Source organism: Thamnophis sirtalis, unplaced genomic scaffold, assembly GCF_051295495.1.
Source record: "Thamnophis sirtalis isolate CommonGarterSnake01/CBP01778 unplaced genomic scaffold, rThaSir2_p1.2 scaffold_3, whole genome shotgun sequence".
In the NCBI taxonomy this organism is placed as follows: Eukaryota; Metazoa; Chordata; class Lepidosauria; order Squamata; family Natricidae; genus Thamnophis; species Thamnophis sirtalis.
This window is the reverse complement of record NW_028261383.1, coordinates 139,627,375-139,649,768: the sequence shown is the minus strand read 5'-3', so window position 1 is coordinate 139,649,768 and position 22,394 is coordinate 139,627,375. Positions and strand designations below refer to the sequence as shown.

At 38.0% G+C, this 22,394-nt stretch overlaps 1 protein-coding gene across 4 annotated transcripts in view; it reads left to right on the top strand.

Moving 5' to 3' along the window:
* Window positions 1-21,505, top strand: part of CEP112 (centrosomal protein 112) — a 273,284-nt gene extending 251,779 nt beyond the window's left edge. For 3 of the 4 annotated variants that reach the window (XM_087710220.1, XM_087710221.1, XM_087710219.1), the window contains 2 exons: window positions 19,244-19,345; window positions 21,431-21,505. In XM_087710220.1, the coding sequence (XP_087566346.1) occupies window positions 19,244-19,345; window positions 21,431-21,499 (171 nt within the window). In that variant the 3' untranslated portion in view covers window positions 21,500-21,505. Of the gene's footprint in view, window positions 1-19,243; window positions 19,346-21,430 lie in introns of those variants that run through there. The other variant, XR_015696022.1, reaches the window with a different exon arrangement.
* Window positions 21,506-22,394: the final 889 nt, after the last annotated feature.

Sequence of the window (22,394 nt, the reverse complement as noted above, 5' to 3'; positions counted from 1 at the left end):
ATACTCTCGCCCACAGTTCGGCAGAGGCTCTGGTTGCCGCCTGGCATTCGGCGGCGTCGGAGTCTCTTGATCGGATTGCGCCACTACGGCCCCTCCGGGTCAGCGGATCCCGGAAACCTCCTTGGTTCACCGAGGAGCTCCGGGAGAAGAAGCGCTGGAGGAGACGCCTAGAGCACCTGTGGAGGTCCGATAAGTCCGAGGCGAACCGAGCACTTTTGACTACCTGCACCAAGGATTACGTCCGGGCACTGAGAGCTGCCCAAAGAACACACATCTCCACCTTGGTTGCGTCCGCCGAGTCACACCCAGCCGCCCTGTTTAGGATCACCCGCTCCCTCCTCAATAGGAGGGATGCGGGAGACCCCTTGCAGGGTAGGGCTGAGGACTATGCTCAGTTCTTGGCGGACAAAGTGGCTCGGTTTCGGTCGGACTTGGACTCCACCGCAGTAGATCCAGCCGAGACACAGGAGGATTACTTGGCAAACCATCACTGGGTTGAGTTCCAGGAAGTTGCCTCTGGGGATGTGGACAAGGCCATTCGAGCTGTAAGTGCCTCCACCTGCATTCTGGACCCGTGTCCCTCCTGGCTGGTTGCCAACAGCAGGGAGGTGACACATGGCTGGATTCAGGCGGTCGTGACCGCCTCCCTTCGGGAGGGGCACTTCCCCGCCGCACTTAAAAAGGCGGTGGTGAGACCCCTCCTGAAGAAACCATCCTTGGATCCAGCCATTTTAAACAACTATCGTCCTGTCTCCAACCTCCCTTTTATTGGGAAGGTTGTGGAGAAGGTGGTGGCCTTCCAGCTTCAACGGGCCTTGGAGGAAGCTAGTTATCTTGACCCCTTCCAGTCCGGCTTCAGACCTGGTTACAGCACAGAAACCGCTTTGGTCGCATTGACCGATGATCTCTGGAGGGCCAGAGATGGAGGCCATGCGTCCATCCTGGTTCTCCTTGACCTCTCAGCGGCTTTCGATACCATCAACCATGGTATCCTTCTGCGACGACTGCGGGAGGTGGGGGTGGGAGGCACTGTTTTGCAGTGGTTCTCCTCCTACCTCTCGGACAGGTCGCAGTCGGTGTTGGTGGGGGGGCAGAGATCGTCCCTGAGCCCCCTAACATGCGGGGTGCCGCAGGGCTTGGTCTTATCCCCCCTACTATTTAACATATACATGAAACCGCTGGGCGAGATCATTCGGAGGCACAGGATAAAATACCACCAATATGCGGACGATACGCAATTGTATCTGTCTGCCCCGTGCCAACTCAATGAAGCGGTGGACGTGATGAACCAGGGTCTTGAGGCCGTTAAGAACTGGATGAGCGCTAACAAACTGGTACTCAACCCGGACAAGACCGAGTGGCTGTTGTGTTTCCCTCCCAAAAATTTGGCCAATGTTCCAACACTTAGGCTGGGGGGTCAAATTTTATACCCCTCAGATAGGGTCCGCAACTTAGGAGTCCTCCTGGACCCACAGCTGACTTTTGACCACCAGTTGTCGGCTGTGACCAGGGGGGCATTTGCCCAGGTTCGCCTGGTCCGTCAGTTGCGGCCCTACCTAAACCGGGAGGCTCTCGCAACAGTCACTCGAGCCCTTGTGATCTCCAGGCTGGAATACTGCAATGGGCTCTACATGGGGTTGCCCTTAAAGTGCATCCGGCGACTGCAGTTAGTCCAGAATGCAGCCGCGCGAGTGATAGTGGGCGCACCGCGGTTCGCCCACGTTACACCCATCCTCCGCGAGCTGCACTGGCTACCTGTCGATCTCCGGGTGCGCTTCAGGGTATTGATGACCACCTTTAAAGCACTCCATGGTAGTGGATCTGGGTACTTGAGAGACCGCCTTCTGCCGATCACCTCCCTTCGACCGATTAGATCGCACAGACTGGGCCTCCTCCGCACCCCATCTGCCAGTCAATGTCGACTGGCGACTACACGGAGGAGAGCCTTTTCTGTTGCAGCTCCGACCCTGTGGAAAGACCTCCCCGTCGAGATCCGCACCCTCACCACCATCCAGACCTTCCGCACAGCCCTCAAGACCTGGCTCTCCCATCAGGTCTGGGGATAGGTTTCCAATTTACCCGCCCGAGTGTTGACTGTTGAATGCAAGTTGTGTTTTTATTATTTTCTTTCTTTTGTTCACATATTGTTTGTCTTTGATAGTGCACCCCCTTCCCTTTGATTGTAAGCCGCCCTGAGTCCCCTCAGGGAAAAGGGCGGCCTATAAATCTTAATAAAATGACTAAATGACTAAAAATAATTGTGATGATGATGGCTTACAGCTCATGAAAACCCCAAATCCACAATCTCAGAAAATTAGAATATTGTGAAAAGGTGCAATATTCTAGGCTCAAAGTGTCCCACTCTAATCAGCTAATTAAGTCATAATTACATAATTACATAATCACCTGCAAAAGGGTCCTGAGCCTTTAAATGGCCTCTCAGTCTGGTTCAGTAGGTATCACAATCATGGGAAAGACTGCTGACCTGACAGTTGTGCAGAAAACCATCATTGACACCCTCCATAAGGAGGGAAAGCCTCAAAAGGTAATTGCAAAAGAAGTTAGATGTTCCCAAAGTACTGTATCAAAGCACATTAATAGAAAGTTATGTGGAAGGGAAAAGTGTAGAAGAAAAAGGTGCACGAGCAGCAGGGATGACCACAGCCTGGAGAGGATTGTCAGGAAAAGGCCATTCAAAAGTGCTGGGGACTTTCACAAGGAGTGGACTGAGGCTGGAGTCAGTGCATCAAGAGCCACCACACACAGACGGATCCTGGACATGGGCTTCAAATGTCGTGTTCCTCTTGTCAAGCCGCTTCTGTAAACCAAACAACGTCAAAAGCGTCTTACCTGGGCTAAAGAAAAACAGACCTGGTCTGTTGCTCAGTGGTCCAAAGTCCTCTTTTCTGATGAGAGCATTCCATTTGGAAACCAAGGACCCAGAGTGTGGAGGAAAAATGGAGAGGCACACACTGCAAGATGCTTGAAGTCCAGTGTGGAGTTTCCACAGTCTGTGTTGATTTGGGGAGCCATGTCATCTGCTGGTGTTGGTCCACTGTGTTTCATTAAGTCCAGGGTCAACGCAGCCATATACCAGGAGATTTTGAAGCACTTCATGCTTTCTTCAGCAGACGAGCTTTATGGGGATGCTGACTTCATTTTCCAGCAGGACTTGGCACCTGCCCACACTGCCAAAAGCACCAAACCTGGTTCAATGACCGTGGGATTACTGTGCTTGATTGGCCAGCAAATTTGTCTGACCTGAACCCCATAGAGAATCTATGGGGCGTTGCCAAGAGAAAAATGAGGGACATGAGATCAAACAATGCAGAAGAGCTGAAGGCCGCTATTGAAGCATTCTGGTCTTCCATAACACCTCAGCAGTGCCACAGGCTAATAGCTTCCATGCCACGCCACATTGAGGCAGTAATTGCTGCAAAAGGGGCCCAAACCAAGTACTGAGTACATATGCATGCTTATACTTTTCAGAGGTCTGATATTGTTCTGTGTACAATCCTTGTTTTATTGATTGCATGTAATATTCTAATTTTCTGAGATTCTGGATTTGGGGTTTTCATGAGCTGTAAGCCATAATCATCACAATTATGACAAATCACAGCTTGAACTATCTTGCTTTGCATGTAATGAATCTGTCTCATATATTAGTTTCACCTTTTAAGTTGCATTACTGAAATAAATGAACTTTTGCATGATATTCTAATTTTTTGAGTTTCACCTGTAATCTATTAGTCCTGGATTTTTTTAGTCTCCCAAGTATTGTCAATGTAGGCATGTACTGAAAACCAAATTCTTGAAAGTTTTCCTCTTTTTTTATCTTAAGATGATCTGTCTAAAATCAAATCTAGCAGCCTATTCATCACACCCAATAATGTCCATTAGCCATTACTCTATTTCTAGTAATGTAACCTTACATAAAATTTATTCTTATTTGAAGCTCAGTTGGATTGCCAAAATTGAACTTCCCATCTTTTCTTATTTTCAAAATTAAAATTCTTCCTCCTTTATCTTTTCATCGTTCCAATACCTCCCAAGGTGATTGATTTAAAATAAATTGCTACTCCAATTTTCTTTGTCTTTTCTGTTGCAAAATATTTTTGTTCTTTTTTCTGTTATATGTATATATATGATATATACATATGTATATATATAATATATATATGTTATATATCATGGTCTTATTTTATATGCATTTCTTGTAAACAAAATTGGCTTTATTAAGTTTTTAATAATTTCTTTTTTAAAATATTGGGAATTTAGTCTATTTTCATTAAAAGAAGTTAATAATGTTGTTTTTCCCTTTTCAATTCGAATTTAATGCTGCTGCTCTAGCTAATTTCTCTCTTCTTCATCCCAAGTGTATTTTCCTGTGCCAGAAAGTTCTTTGTCTGCAGAATCCTGAGCAGTTACTCTTTCATGTAGGCAGGAAGCCTCTGTAGTTGTCTTTATAATTATTCATTTTGTTTCCTGTAAGAAATGTGAATTCTTTCCTTTTTCTTAGCATTCTGGGGAAGAGGTCTTGAAATATTTGAATACCTTTTCCTTCTATAATCAAAGGTTTTTCAGTCTGCAGCTTTAAAATAGGATTTCTTGTTCTCATTTGTAAGAATCTGACAAGCATATCTGGAGGCACTTTTTTTTTCTTTTGTGCAAATGTGGAGTTTATGTTTAAAAATATCTGGAAAGCCTTCATCTATTTTTAAATAGTCTTGGGTAGCCATTTTTAAATGGACTTCTATTTCTACTTTTCCAGAATCTTCTGGTACCTCTGAATTTTAGATTGTGTATTAACCGGAACATTCGTAATCTCAATTGTTTTTTAGTCTGCTTTCATTTCTTCCATCATGTGCAGAACCTGCTCTTGTGTACCTTGGAGCTTTTCATTCAGCTCTTTCATTTGTGCTGTTAGTTTTTAATCAAACCAATTTATTATATGTGAATCAGATTCTTCTTCCTTCCATCTTCCTTGCCACTTCTCTCTTTGCCTCAACATTGTTTTTTGTCTCTTTCCTTCTTTATAAGTACCAATAGTAAAAATGATTCTATACAGTGTGTTAATTGTAATTCTACAGCCACTTCCTTGTATTACTGCTTGATTCCATTGCAAAAACATTCCTTCTTCCCTTTTACCACCAATTCCTATATCAAATGTTGATTATAAAATGTTTACCACAACATTAGTTGAACACAGATGAACTGCATTTCCAAAATCATACATTTAGATCAAACAGGTTACATTTCAAAGAGGAAGATTAATAACAACATCAGGTTTATAATAACTGCATTAGAATACATTAATAACAAAAAAGGGAGGTGACAGTAATATCCTTAGATGTGGAGAAAGCCTTTGACAATTTGGATTGGATTTTTATTAGACGTCCTTGACAAAATGAACCCAGGAGAAGAATTCAAAACTTGAATGGAGAGCATACATCAACAGCAAACAGCAAAGATCAAGTGAAGAAAGGCAGATGACAAGGGAGTCTCCTGTATTACATAAAATTTTTCTAGAAGTTCTGGCAGACAAGATCTGAAAGGACAAATAACTTGGATCAAAATTCAAGGAGAGGAATACAAAATGAAATGGCGTGCAGATTATGTAGTACTAACAATTATGCAATCACTAAGCTCTGCAAGACAGATGATGACAAGAATTTTAAAAAGTTGGCCACTTTTCTCGATACAGAATCAAAGAAAAGGAAGCAAAGATAATAACTTCTAAAGAAGAAAGCTTGGTGAAGGAAGAGACTAGCTGTGAGATAACAAAAGACCCAGTGAATTTGACAGGATGTAATAAAGATATCTTTCAAAACAATTATAAAAAATATGGAAAGAAATAAAACAAGACCCTGTAAAGGGGAAATGTTAATACTTTCTTAGCTGGGACTTTTTGCAACAATAAACTTAATATATTATCTAAATTTTTATTTCAAATGGCACCAATTCCTATTTTAAAACACGCAAGATTGAGAAACAACAATTAACAGATTTATATGGAGCAAGAAAAACCTGAGAATAAGATTGAAAACTTTATGAGATTTAAAAAGAAGTAGACTTCTTTTTACTATATTATCAAACAAGCATGTCATGGATAATAGAATGGATTAATTCTCTAAACAGCAAAATATCAATATTAATAGTAACTGTTAATCAATATTAATAGAAACCAATGAATTTCATAGATATTTATGGTACACTCTCTATCTGGAACTTGCTTACAGCCAAACAAGATTACTTCCCAAACTATAGCCCACTGTACTAGCACAAAATATTCTGGTTAGTATACAGTATAAATCAATACACCTATGAAGACCGGCATTTTTAACAGTTTAAGGTATTTCTTTTATGTGTAATGTTGAGTATCTTCATAATCTGTTATGATATAGTGAAAGAGTTCAGGGTGAGATATTGGTGTCAATCCATACTGGAGCTGCATATTGGTTAACACTAAATTCTTTCAGAATGGATATCTCCACAAAATATTTTCTGGAAATGTAATCAAAATACTTTTCCCACCAACTTTTTTTGTTATTTCCTTATGAAACAAATTATATGTCTCTGTGACATACTGTATCCATATTTAGATAACTTTCAAGTTTGCATAAGCTGTGAAAAAATACATTGTACTTTGTATTTACATTGTGCTTACTTCATTCTTTATAATGCAGAATGCAAAATTGTGATGTTATTGATTCTGTTCTTTTGTACAGCATACAATATCAACTACCCATATGGACATTTCATATTTTCTTTACCTTTCCATTGGCCCGGGATTCTTTATCCTATGTTACTCTCCTCTAAATTGTTTAAAAATTATTTTATTTTGTAACCCTCAATTGGGCAAAGCAGTGTATCATAAAGCAACAATTTTTGAATCAATGAACCTCAAGTGGGTTAAATTATAGAATTGATACAAAATCTAGGACCCATGACTCTGTGGAATTGAAATTTGGCAAAATTGTGGCCTTTCAGTACCTCCTGTCTGCACCCATAGGTTGCATGGCAGATGGAAAGATTGGAAGATCATATTCCCACCCTCTTTCTAGCCTCCCTATATATGCTGGTCCCAATTGTCTGGTGGCAAGACTTGATGGCCATACAGTCATTGGGTGCATTGGAATTAAGGCCAATATTTGAAATATCTTAACAGTGGTAGCTAGTGAGAGAAGAATAAGGTAGCAACTCAGATGCCTATGGGCAAGGTAGATTCAGCTGGGGGTGCTGGTGACGGGTAAGCTCTTTTTCTCCCTAGAGAGAGGAACTCGTGGGATATACTGGAATGGGTACCTGAAGTGAAGTTTTCCTAGTGGTCTACCACTCCCTTTCCCACCCTCTCCCCAGCAAAATGGTAGACAATTCCATGCATCAGTCAAGGAAGAGGAGGCTTCACCAGGGTGTCCTGAGAGTCGCCAGGGGAAGGGAAACAGCACAAGCCTATATTATATGTGGCAAGAAGAATGAACTGACAGTCATGGGCTGTCTAGTCTTACACATAAAACTTTAAGATTCAAACATTTCAGGTCATGATTTCACAACACACTATAATGGATAGAAATTTTATAGTAGAGGATCTCCTGAAAACAAGGATACCACGTGCCAGCTACCAATTGATAGGTCATGAAAGTGATTTAGCCATGACGATTGTATGCTTCATTTTTTAGCAATATAAATGATGTGAGGAAAGGACATGTTGTACTTAATCATCTCTGTGATTTCAGGACAAGAAAACATTTATTTCTTCTCTGCAGAATCATTATGTTTTGTCAGCATACCTTTCCAGCATATCAATTCCTAAGCAAATGAAAGCCACTTTCACTTTGTCTTAATTTTAGACATGAGTTTCACAATTTGTGCTCTTTTAATCTTCAAAATCTGATTGTAGAAACAAAAGTCACATTGTTGGTATAAAATGTATTGTGTTGCCATTTTCATTATTCATATAAAAACCATCATTTCGTTTCTCTCCAAAATCCCAGCTTGCAACATTTAGTGTATTATTAAGGAAATAAAGATGCAATTAGTATCAAATCTCAACTTAGATTCCGATTTATTTCAGGTCTGCTGCCATTTTAAAAGCAGTATAATAGACCTGTTCTTGATAATCTGCTTCAATGCTAAGCTGCTTTCCTTTAGCAAGAGGACCTTTAGTTTGTAAGCAAAATCCTCGGGGAGGAATGGAGGTTCCTTTAGGCTGGCAAGTATTTTCTGACCACAGTTTTACCATATTGTTGAGTGAAGACTTTTATTTCTGTCCAACTCACGTAATCCCATAAAGTCTGCTGTATGCAATATGTTATTTCCTAAGGTTTGCTTTGCTGCTTCTCTTTGGCAGTTATGATTTTTAAGTGTTTAACCATAAACAAGGGATTTTCCAGGTGGGTGATCCGTGTTTAGTATGAAAACTTCAGAAAACGTAAGACACTGAAATCATTTTTTCTGGAGACAATAAATATATTCAGAAAAATTACATGAAATAGGATGTGACCATGCTCCTTCAGAAAACAGCCAGTGAGTTGCTGTGCATCAAATGCAAATGTTCTCTAAGATACTTCCTAAGTTAGATAATTCAGGTTTTTAGAAATAGAAGATGGATGGATGGGTGGGTGGGTGGATGGATGGACGGATGAATACATAGATAGATACATGCGCCTAGTGTTTTAGAGTTCATTTATTGTTTTTTGTAGTTGACTATTTGACAGAAAGGGTCGTTTGCTTTGGTTGGTGGGCTTCTTTTAATAAAAAGGACACTTCAGTCACATAATTCTCTGCCACCTACATTGTAAGTAGACACACTCCTCAGAGAGTCATACTACCTAATTCTTAAATTATTTTTGACATTGTTAAAATGTGTATGCTGTCAAATTATTCTGACTCCAAGATAAAACACAATAAAACATCACTTACTATAGGAGGCAATCTAGTTTTGGAGATTATTCCAAAACATAAGCCCCATAATTGAAGAACAGTGCTTTGTTGATCTCTAGCTTTCTTACTTTAGTACTTTAGTACTAGACAAATTTAGTACTTTGAACTGCATGCATAAACCTATTCATAATTAATTTAAGATAGATGTAACATAATAACTGGTGTACTAAGAGTAGAATTGCTTATACTCACTGTTCTGCAGATGTGGAATTCTTAACTGTCATTTGTTGGCCATTTTATTTACCTAGAGAGATTTCTGTTATAGTTATCACTGCTGTCTATATTCCACCTGATGCAAATGTTAGCGCAGCGCTCTGTAAGTTACATGACGCTATCGAGAGGCAGCAGCAAACTTACCCTGAGAGCGCTTTTATCGTGGCTGGGGATTTTAATCAAGCCAGTCTAAAGTCTGTTCTCCCTAAATTTGTGCAGTATGTGCAGTGTACCACCAGAGGTAAGAATACTCTAGGGACCATATGTACTCAAACTTAATACAGGCATATAGAGCAATCCCCCTCTCCCATCTGGGTACGTCTGACCACATCTCTCTGCTACTGTGCCTAAAGTATATCCCCCTTAGGAAAAGGATACAACCAATCTTAAAACTATCAAAATCTGGCCGGAAGGAGCACTCTGCCAGTTGCAGACTGCTTTGAGACTACCAAGTGGAGCATATTTGAACATTTGGAGCTGCAAGAATTCACTGACACTGTACCCTCATACATTACAACATGCACAGACAATGTAACAGTGAATAAGTGCATCAGAGTTTACAGTAATCGTAAACCCTGGATGTCAGCAGAGGTACAATCACTTCTGAGAGCCCAAAACTCCACCTTCAATGCCGGAAACGAAGACAAATACAATGAAGCCAGGGCAAACTTGAGAAGAGACATTAAGGCGGCTAAACAGAAATATAAACAAAAGGTAGAGAAGTATCTGGAAGATAATAACTCAAGGCAGGTGTGGCAGGGGCTACAACACCTAACCAACTATAAGGGCAATATTGGAAAAAAAGCCAATGCTAATACCCTGCTAGTATAGGAGCTAAATAGCTTCTTCACCTACTTTGAGGTCAAAAGATCAGTCTCTGTGGCTCTAGCCCAAAGGCCCTCTGACCTCCAGCCACTCACCCTGGATGAACATCAAGTGAGAGCTGAGCTGAAGGCTGTAAATCCCAACAAAGCTGCAGGTCCAGATGGGATGTTGGGGAAAGTGGTAAAAACCTGTGCTGACCAATTAATAGGGGTCCTGACAAGGATTTTTAACCTCTCCCTGCAACAGGCTAGAGTCCCATCATGCTTGAAAGCAGCCACAGTTATCCCAGTTCTGAAGAAAGCAGCCTTAAAAAGCTTGAATGAATATAGACCCATTGCACTGACATCTATAGTGTATGAAGTGCTTTGAGAGACTGGTCCTACAACACCTCAGGTCCTGTCTTCCACCACATTTTGATCAACACCAGTTTGCTTATAGAAGCAACAGGTCAACAGGGGACGCCATCACCACTGCTCTACATATTGCACTGAGCCACCTTGAGAAATCTGGGAATTATGTCAGAATGCTTTTTATAGACTATAGCTCCGTCTTTAACACCATCTTACCAGGAATTCTCATTGAAAAGTTGACTGACCTGAATTTTCCTCCCCTCACTTGTGAATGGATCAAAGATTTCCTGATGGATCGTCCACAAATAGTAAGGGTTGGGTCCTTTACATCTTCCACGCTGAAGCTCAGCACAGGCTCCCCTCAGGGCTATGTGCTCAGCCCATACCTGTACTTGCTGTATACATATGACTGCATATCCTCTGATCCATCCAATATCTTAATAAAGTTTGCAGACAACACAACAGTGCTGGGTCTCATAACTGAGGGGACAAATCAACATACAGAGAAGAAGTCCAGAAGGTATCCACATGGTGTTAAAGAAACAACTTACATCAAAATGCTTGTAAGACAAATGAGATGGTGCTAGATTTCCGGAAGCACAGAGAGGAATCTGCCCCACTGTATATCAAGGGAGGACTGTGTGGAGAGGGTTTCCTCTTTTAAATTCTTGGGAGAACTTATTAGTCAAGATCTCACCTGGAAAAACCACATGTCTCTGGTGATTGGAAAGGCCCAACAGATACTTCATTTCCTTAGAGTCCTGCAAAAAAATCAGGTGGAACAACGGCTGATGACCTCTTTCTATCGGTCCACCATAGAAAGTGTCTTCACATATTGTATTACAGTGTGGTATGCTGGTTTAACAGCTGTGGACAGGAAGGCACTACAGAGAGTGATCAATTCGGCACAAGAAACCATTGGTTGCCCTCTGACATCACTGGATGTCATTGCTAGATCTCGCTGCTTTAGCAGAGTAAGGAAGATACTCAGAGATTACTCACACCCTGGTCAGTGTCTCTTTGCACTTCTACCATTAGGCAGAAGACATCAAAGTATAGCCAGCCGAACAAACAGGTTTAAAGATAGTTTCTATCCTTGGGCTGTGAGATTTTTAAATACAACCACAATCACTCCATACACACTAGTTTTTTTCTTTTTCTTTCTTTTTTGTTTCTGTTATAATTTTGCACCAATGAGGTTAAAACCAATTTCGTTGTATTTAAGTACAATGACAATAAAGATTATAGTGCTAGTCAAATAAGCAAGCAATTGCATTGTCTACCAACTGTGTTTTATGAATTTTCTTTAAAGATAGCCGCATGTAGAGGTAAAGCCATGCCCAATTCTAGGGCGTGGAGCTCACCTCTGTTTCTTAGCTGAGGGAGCCAGCATTGTCAGAAGACACTTCTGTGGTGTGGCCAGATGACCATGCCCTGAGGCACATGGAATATTACCTTCTCATCAAAATGGTACCTATTTATCTACTTACATTTGCATTCTTTCAGACTGCTAGATGGGCAGGAGTTGTAGCAGTAGCTCACTCCATTGCACAATATTTGGGCCTTGAAACTGGGCTGTCAGCTTTCCAGCTGACCAATTCAGTGTCTTTAACTAATAATTCATCACATCCATACACCTCTACCATGTAGAGGTAGTCCTCTCTTAACAACCATAATTGGGAGCAGCCACTCCATTGCTAAGGGAAGTGGTCATTAAGTGTGACCATTGTGACCACCCTGCTTAGCGATGGCTGTCCCCCTTGCAGTAGGAAAGCAAGGCATCATGACTGTGACTTGTGACCTGTTACCAACCTCCCCATTAATTTTGCTTGTCCAGACCCAGCTGTGAAAGTCATAAATAGTAGCTACATGACCATGGGAGGTTTTTGTTTTTAAAACCAATCCTATTCAGATACTGTTTAGGACTTAATTTATAGTGTTGCTTTGACACTAGTGAAATTGTGATAATAGAAATGTGTTTCTAAATAAAGAACAGTGGTAGGGTAGGAGAATGGAATGGAATGAAATAAAATCGAATTGAATCAAATTCTTTATTGGCAATTGGAGTTTGTCTTGCATAAACTCGCAGTGTACATATAAACAGCAAGAAATAGGTAATAGATCATAAATCATAATTATAACTTTTAATCATGTTTTATCAACAACAATTGATAAATCACAAGATACCAATAGGAGAAGATATTAGGGAAGATGAGAAAAGATGAGAAATGAGAGAGTGCTTACGTGGTGGCACATAAGCAGAGCGGTGGCATGGGGAATTATCTTTGTGCCTACTTGTTTTGGCATGCAATGCTCTATAGCAGCGTCCTGAGGGGAGAAGTTGAAATAGATTATGTCCAGAATGAGAAGGGTCTGTAGATATTTTCTCAGCCCTCTTTCTGGTTTGTACAGAAGGAACCAGAAAGTATCTCATATAAGTATAAAAAGTATACAGTATTCTCATCATCACATATATGCAGATTCTTTTTAGTTTATATCATGGAAATAAGACTGGTCTTCAAGATCATTGTTTTTGTTAATTCAAAGGAAAAATAATAGGACCAACGCAGTTGTTTCTGAGACTAACGATTGGTAGTTTGCTATAAATCTTTTTACTGCAGTGAATTAATTAGGCAGTTTTAGATGAGAACACCATTTTGAGTTGTCTAGTTGTGAAACATCATCGTCATAATCACCATCATAATATATTTTACAAAGGAGACCTAAGTTCATAAGATAGGGGTTTCCAAACTTGGCAACTTTAAGACTTGTGTACTTCAGTTCCCAAAATTCCCTAGGAAGCATGGGGGGCTTTGGGGGACTTAGAAATGTAGGTTAGATAATGGTGGCCATATAGTACAATTTAACATTTCAGTGCACATGAGAACATTCTATAAGAAACATTTCCGGAGTTCTTATAGGTTCTTATAAGTTCATTCTTTATAGCATTTAGCATTCTTGCTAAAACTACAACATAATTCTATGGACGTTTATTCTGAAAGAAGTTCCAGGGTAGAGCTTGGTCTCAGGTTACTGTGCTGTAACCTATTGTATAACAGGACAGATTAAAATCGCAATTTCTAACAACTGTTATAATTCTTATTTCTTTTAATAGGAAAGTTTCACAAGACAAACTACAGTTTTCTGCCCATCAGAGTGAGAATGTAAATTATTTAATACTCCCAGAATAAATAGTCAGAGGAAAAATGACTGTATATTTCATCTTAAGCTTTCTTTTATTTCTTTGTATGTGAATAGTGCCTGCTATAATATAATTGCCATTTTCTTTTAACTCTCTCACCAAGATTTATATACTTCATTATTGTTTAAACAGAATTGCCTGTCTTATTCCAGCTCTGTATGCATTTATAATTTTATTGTGCTGTGCAAAATGCTACATTTTGCATGACCTTTTCTCCTATTTGAGAAGGTTAATTGGAATCTCAAATAGATTTACATTTTTATAACAGAAATTATGTGGATTTTACAGAGAAGCTATAAATCACAACCTTATTTTGTTTTCAAGTAAAATGAATTTTTAGTCTCTTGGTTTGCAGTCCATGTGTTAAAAATAAGATATATAAATGATTTATCTAAACTTTTTATCAAATAGCTATCAATACACACTTTATTTGAAAAAGAAATAAGTTTTATTTATTTAAGCAGTTAAAGAAGCATAGAGTTTATAATCTATAGGAGTCAGCAAGTGTCTTACAGTTTTAATCCTCAGAAGGGGTGTATTTGTTTTAAGCCTGAAATATTTGGAATTTTATGCTTACATTGCCACCTGGCTGTTTATTAATCTCATAATATTGTTAATATATAGTATTACCTATTATCTCTCCCATAATCCTTCAAACCTTCTGAAAAACATGGCTCTATCCTTTTCCAAGCAAGGGGACAGTTACTGGTGTAATGTACCATAATTTCAAAATGTTTTAAACTGTAGAAAGACATTCCATGGCGGGAATAGTAAATTAGGTCTTCCCCAAAAAATTTTTTAGCTCAGGTGGGAAATTTTCTTATGAGGAACAATTAGTGCAAACCCCTTTCTACACAGCAGTATAGCCTTATACCATACTTTTGTCTACAAAAGTTTGATTTGGATGTAGTATGTGTAGAATAACCATTTAGATGGAGGTTTCTTTATTGCTGTATAGTAACTGACTTTGTTTGGTAATTTTATGAAATGTAAAGAGAACTAGAGAGTTTTCTAAATGACATTCACAAATTTAATAATAGTTCCCTATGAACAGGATATATATCTCCTGTTAGTGAAAGGAATAAAAGCAAAAAGAAGCTTTTGCTTTAAAAAGTGTTTGTTTTGCCTTGTCAACCTCAAACAAGCTGCTAAACAAACTTCCAAAGTTTCATTTTCTCTTTGAAGTGAACTGCCAAATTACTGTTCAATGCAGAATATAGTGTGTCTTCATCTAGCTGGCAAAAGAACTGTGTGCAGCTGCTGCAGCTGAACTCATTCAGGTGAACACTGTGACTCAAGTCATCCTATTTATTTAATATCAGCAGAGGTGGAAGGAAGGCAAATACAGTGTGGCTATTTCAAGGCCACTCTTAAACACATTAAAAAAAACCCACTTCAGCATGAGGATCGTCTAACTTTGTTTTTTTTAAAAATCATTTAATATACAGTAAGGTTTTTTTAAGTGTAAGATCAGTATTTTACATTTTGTTCCTACTTTGCTTTTTCCCTTTCAGATTATTCAATGTACTCTATATTCTTTTTATTCATTTTTCAATCAAATGTTATGCCTCTCATTAGAAGCAATTTTGGCAATACACAACAATAGCAATATATTCCATAATTTATATTGTGAGATGTTATGCTGTGGGCTTATACTCAATGTCATTTAAATGAATGGCTTGTATGAATAACTGTGTTAAGCCTTGGCGAAGTAGGTGCTCCAAGCTACTAATACAGGGCCTCATTCTGGGGAAAAGGCTAATTGTAGTTTGTGTGAAATTACTGTTGCAATTTATATCTACAATGAAAATAATTTCACTGAACGCATCTATATTGCTATACGTGAGAGTAGAAAGAATAATTATCAGATCAAACAGTTTTCTCCCTTTTTAAGTTTGCAACATTCATGTATACGTAATTATACAGCTAGTCAGTTTTATGGATTCCCAGTTCTTCAAATCAGTATGTTTTCTCAAGCTGATAAAAAGTGGTTTTGCTTGTCAGTAAATGGAGATTGAATGTTGTTGTTTTTTCATATATAGATTACATTTGTTATTATATCAGTGACATTTCTTTTCCATGGCTGGATTAGATCAACTAAATAAATAAATGAATTACAGAAAAGGAGACATACTTTCTGGAAGATTTTAGTATTATATGTTTCCTCTGATTTTTCTAAAAAATAGGATAGTTCTTCAAAATACAGCATGCTAGCATAGCACAGTAATTAAGGAATATTTTCTCAGCCCCATTCCAAATGAGCTTCATATTGCCTTGACTCAGTAGATGGCAGCACCTGGATGGCTTTGTCTGAACTAGGAAGCTGAATAGGGCTAGTCCTGGTGAGTCCTTAAATGAGAAATTTCCAGGAATGTAGAGATGTCACCTAGACCATGAAGATGGGAGAATCTCTGGAAAGACAACAGCAAGCAATCTCTGCACTGGTACCAAAAAAATTACATGGATATTTCTATGAAGGCAAGGCTGAATTAAATGAAGATGACCGAAGGCTCCTGGACCATCCTGGCCAAAAGAAAGAGAAGGCTAAATGCAAAGTGTGCAGGCTTCCTTCACCCAGCCATAGAATAATTCAAATAAAGACAATGTGTAGGAACAGATTTCTGCATGTCATGCATGGGAATCATTAATCAAAAGGCAAATTTGTTTTCATTTCATCTTGGTCCGAAAGGAGGGAATTGTACTTGGAAAATACAGATCCACAGACATGTGTTCTCCGATTCCTTGTCAGTGGCCCTGACAGTTGGGATTAATGGTGGTTGGTTCAAAGTCTCAGGAAATCACTGTATTGCGGAAGGGATCTACCTTGCTTGAGGGTAAATTCCTATTTGCAGCACAAAGGATGCATTAGACAATTATCCTTTCTGCACCCCCACAAAAGGACCGTTTGGCTTTAAAATGTAAATTAAATGAGTATCTTCCCTTTTTGTACAACAAATTATCTGTTGAATTCATGCTTTTGTCCCCGTGTCCTATTTTTGTACTTCATATGGATTCAGGATGGCTACTGTAAGAAACAGGATGCTTAATTTCCTAAGTCTAAAACCAGAAATACTCTTCTTTGGTTCTTAATCTAACTAGCAATGAGATGTGCATTCAGACCACATACTTTCAAATACAGGAATTTCACAGATGGTTATTAATTAGGGGACTGATATGAAAGCATGTGGTAGTTCGAGTTTATAATTTTGTAACACATAATTAAAACGGTTCATTTTTGATTGTATAAATTGGAAAGATATTGTAGCGAGAAGAATAGAGCTATGTGAATGACTACAATCTACATTAATTTAAAAACTCCTTTTCTGAAACAGTAATAAAGGAAGGATAAAAGTTTGGCTGTTATTATATTTGGTGAGGAGGAAGTATTGAAAGGACTATTCCAAAGATGATTGTAAGAATGATAAAACTTTAGTTTCATCTATTCTGAAATATGAATTCATTATTAACAAAAATATATTAGTAATTTTTCCTTATATCAAACCAAGTAGGTTTTTATTATTATTGTGGTCGCACACTCAACCAGATGCATTTTTATCCACCTATCAAGATCTTCCCAAGAACTTGGGATAGGCAGATCTTGCTATTTAATAATAATAAAGATATTGTAATTATGGACTTAGATTCACAGTTTCAAACTGGTGGAAACTTAACAATTCAAGTAACCGGAGACCTAAGAATTATCTCTTGGTTATTAATTTTTAAGGTAATATCTGAAAATATAAAGGTTGCTTACCAGGATGGGATATTTTTTGTAAAATCAGGATGTTCAAATTGGGTAAATTCAATATTTAGGAAGTCCTTTAGGTATTTTCCTAGGACTCCAATCACAATTGTATTTTTGTTTGGGAACTTAGACCTCTGAAAGTACAGGAAATATAGGAGAATAAATATCAGTCTTTAACATAAGAAAGTTGGAGGATAAAATATAGAAGGCATGTTCTACAGACCAATTATTCTATACAACTTTTGGAAATCAAATTTCAGATAAGTAAGTAGGGTTTGGTTTGGTTTTGAAGAATACAGTGCTGTCAAAATGTAATTACAGGTAGTCCTCGACTTACAACTACAATTGAGCCCAAAATTTATGTTGGTAACTGAGAAATTAGTTAAGTGAATTTTGCCCCATTTTACTTTCTTGCCACAGTTGTTACGTGAATCACTGCCATTGTTAAGTTAATAACACAGTTGTTTTCCCCTTGGCTTTGCTTGTTAGAAGGTTGAAAAAAGGGATCACATGACCCTGGGACACTGCAGCTGTCATAAATGTGAGTCCCTTGTCAAGCATCTGAATGTAAATCATGTGACATGGGGATGCTGTCATAAGTGTGAAAAATGGTCATAAGTCACTTTTTTCATTTCCATTGTAACTTCAAATATTCATTAAATGAACTGTTGTAAGTTGAGGACTACCTGTGTATGGGAAGTTGTTATAGTTTATGTTAAAAATTGGTAGATTTTTATGGTAAAATTGTTTAGCTCGTATAGTGCTTGCTCCCATTTTTACTAAACAGATTGATATCATATGAACCGTACCTTCCTTTTGTTTTCTGTAGGAACAGGTATTCTTGAAATTCAGGTTTTGCTTACCCACAATGCATAATTGGTCAAGAGAAACCAGCCACAGTGGGATGGGGAGGGTAGGGAGGAATGTAGTTGTCTGTTGCTTTTTTCAATAAAAATATTGATTTTTTTGTTTATTATTCTCTTCACTCTTACCTCTGTGCAAGGAAGCTTCCAGACTTCCTTTTGCAAATGAAATTCAGTTTCATTCATAAACATATACAATCTTAACAAAAGTTGAAGTTCTGTGTGTGGCATTTGATATGGAAGGAAAAAGCATCATCAAAAAAGTAGCATGTTTGGTATACTTCAGAATATAATTGGGTCAGTGAATGAGAAAACAAGAACAGAACCAACTGTGCTGCCATTCATGTGTTGGGAAAATAAACCTTGAAGAGAAGCAGCCAGAAATGTGAAATAAATTTGGAGAATTTTGGGGGAAAAAATTGTGTTGGTTATGTTTGGCTCATTAGCTATTTTATCTTAATTATTCAGCATCAAGATGGAAGTACTGTAGCATTGGAAATGAATTTCACCATATCCAAGATGTAAATCTAGAAGCAAAATGTTTTAAATGTGTAGCATATTTAAGGAAACTTTCTTTATCTTTATCGTTCTTGTGACATCCTTTACATTGTACGTGGGAGGAGGTTGCAAAAAAGAACTGATCCAGTTCTGAATTAACAGGCAAGAGTGAGTAGGAGCAGGAAGTGGCTGAAGATAGGTTGATTAAAACTATTCCTATAATGATCTGTTTAGTTTGGATGTTGCAATTGGGGGAGGATTCAACAGAACATTTATAAATATCTACAGGCAGCATCTGTGATAGAATCTCTATGGCCATTATTTAATAGTTATAAAACAAGCAGATGCTATCACACATTGTTTACATAATAACATAATTATTACATTATTAATTATTACATAATAAAAATTAATAGCCTTATAACAGGAATAGAATGCCAAGGAATTACTCAGTTTGGTTCAATACAGCACAGTTGTTCTTGCATGTCAACATTTCTCTTCATATAGATATTACCTCAAACATGTAGGTAGTGACTGCCCCTAAATAATTTTAATTGGCTCACCTAATCTTTTCTCTGGAAATGCTTGCTTTCTATGGTTTCAGGTGACTTCTATACGGCAAGAATATGAAACCAAAATGAAAGGTCTAATGCCAGCATCTTTGCGACAAGAACTTGAAGACACAATTCTATCACTAAAATCTCAGGTAAAGATTTTATGTTTCATTTGTCAGAATAGTACAGTAACATGTAATCTAGGATTTGCTAGTTCAAAGAGCTGACAAAAATATCCATAGCATGCTGGTATAAGCAATGGAGTTTGACAATTAATAGCTCATCATCTCTGCTTCTGCTTTTTTTTCCTCCCTCAGCTAGTTCCAACCTTCGCTCACAAGAGTTAGTTCTGTTTTTTTCTCTCTGCACCAATATATAGAGAGACATTTAGCCTTTTTGATATCTTAAGTGATGAGGGTTCTAGCATTTGATATTTAAACATGAACATAATTTTTTTAATTTGATAGTTTTTGCATAAACATCTTTTGTTTTTTAAGCATGTATGGTTTCTGTAAAAAGACATTGTTGCATTGGGGAGAATAATTTGTCACTGCTTACTATTGTCCGGGCATGCAGCAATAGTGGGATACAGACCTGAGAAAGAGTGGGGTCCCAAATTGGGGTTTGTGAAGTTACATTTTTCAGTCTATTGTTGAACAAGCAAACATTCCAATACCATGATGAACTAAGTCCTCTTCAGGCAAGAACGTTTAGGAGCCACTTGTTACTTAGAATAATTTTGCTGCCCTGACATTCCTTTAATACCAAAGGTTTTTATAACAAGATCAAGGGGATGAAAGGATATTTGTTAAATCAATTCACACTTTACAAGGTAATCATCAATAAAGTAGATATATTTAGTAAAATAATAGCATGACAAAAAACTATATGAACCGGTCATCTGTAACTTCTTGTAATTACTAAGACTTTGATAGGAACCCAGCTAAAATCAAAGACTAGAAAACCTTCAGTAGTTTCATTTTTCCAATTCACATTGTCTCAAAAAAGGTTGTTATTTCATTTTTCCTCTGGAAATGTTGCACTTGGATTTGTCACCTTGTAATGCTATTACTAAAGGAATTGTCATGGCAAATGAGTACCATGTTCCCTCTTGATAATGACAGATGTTTTATGGGTGTTGTTGATACTACCACTGATTTTGAGAAGGAATTCCTGCTGGTGCTTAGGTTCATCCAGTGTTGCCATTACAAATAATAAAAGGGAAGAATGGATTATCTAGGAAATTAGTTAATAATACATGTGATTTATGACTGGCATGCAAATCTACCATTATTAACAACTGAAAAATCACCAGCTTCCAGTGAAGTGAATTTGAGGTTGATATTTTATTTCAGTCTTCAAAGCTTCTGCTAGCATACATAACATTTCAAAGGAGTAAAAGTAACTCCAGACTTTTAAAAGTGAGTGCTCATATACAAAGCATAGCTCGCAGCTGCCTGTGCAGTGAACTACAATATCCAGCTACAGGCTGTTCTCTTAACAGCTTCTGAAGCACAGGTGTCTTCTTTGAAAATTGTTGAAATTCCTGTTTCAAAAACATCAGCCAGAAAGAACAGTGGAATCCTTGCACCTGTCAGGGCTGTGAATTGTTCCAAAGGAATGAGAGGGCTTAGTTAGGTAAAAACACCAACAGAGCAGCAGTAACAAGGAATAAATAGGAAACATTCACTTCTCAAACAAAGCTTTGCTTATATTTAAAATATGCCGGCTGCCTCCAGCTCCTCAATTTTGAGGCTTTTCACTGTGTTCTTTGTCTTCTATCCTAGCACTTTGCTAATGAACTTTTATAGCACGCTTATAACGTTACTTTCCCAACAAAGTGTTTTTGATCACCCTTCAAAAGTAGTATCTTATGTCTGTGTCTCACAAAGACATGTGTAATCCATTAATGTTGATGCTTAAATTGCAGAATTCGGTATTCTTATGCCAGTGTTCAGTTTTGAAATCTCGCATTTCTTGTAAACAAAATTTAGGGATTGCATTTTTTCCCCAAAACAAATATGTATTACCACATGAACATAGACCATGGACAGTATTCTCAGAAGATGAAATGCACTTGATCCCTATTTAGGCTGTTTGACATTGGGACATCAATCCCTAGATTATCAGGCCATAAACAGGGCTTAAGCAATATATCTGAAGAACCACAAGCAGATATATTCATAAGTCTGTTATATACTAGAAGCTCTTCAGTCATGACTGCTGTTATTTTCTAGGTAACTTTTTTACAAAAAAGAGCATCGATTCTACAAGATGAACTGAGCACATATCGCACCAGAAGGTAAGTAGTATCTTCTACTCCGATTGTTAGCTTGCTTTTAGTAAGCACAGCTTCTTCAAAAAGTTGTGGATCTATCATTTTGCAGTCTAGTAGGTCTCGAACAGCTGGCGGGTACAAGTCTGATCTGGTCCTTGCTTTAGCATACCTGAGACTCTGGCTCCATTTATGGTTACAGGGCTATGAAGTGTCGCCATCTTTTGAAATAAAGTACAATGATACAGTTTATAATCTTCAAGATTGTATCTTTAAAGCCCAAGATCTTTACCCTCCTTGGCTTTTTTTAGATTGTTCTCCTGTTATGCAAAAATATGCACAAATGTTGCAATAATAGCCCAAAGGTGCTTTGTACTCTTTGAAAAGAATGACTCACAAGAGTGGTTATGTCACTTCAAAGTGATGTCACTGCTTTTCTTTTCTTTTTTAGAAATTAAGAAGTGTCTTGACTCCTGAAACATTTATGTAGGGTTATAAGATATGTAAATACCACTTAATTAAACTGATAGAAGGCATGACTCTAATTTAAAGCTAGATCATGTCTACTGAGTAGGCCTTCCAGAGTCTTTTGCCACACTTAAATTGTGTTGCAAGATCTGTGCTTAAAACTCTGGTCCAGTTTAAGCTTGAATATTTTATGTACAAACCATTGTAGCTTATAGCAGGGATTTCCTGTTAGTCTCTCATCTAAGTACTATTGGTAAGAGTTTTGATCAGGATCAGTTGAGATCACATAGGTGCTGCCATCTGCTCTGATGAAACTTCAGATCTTAACTCCATAATCTGCTTTCTAGTCTTCAGTTGTTCTCTTCCTGATAACCATAGTTTCCAAATTGAAACCATAATTGAAAATTATTCTGATTTAATCCAAGAAGTCTTTCATTTTAGTACTTAATATCTGTGTA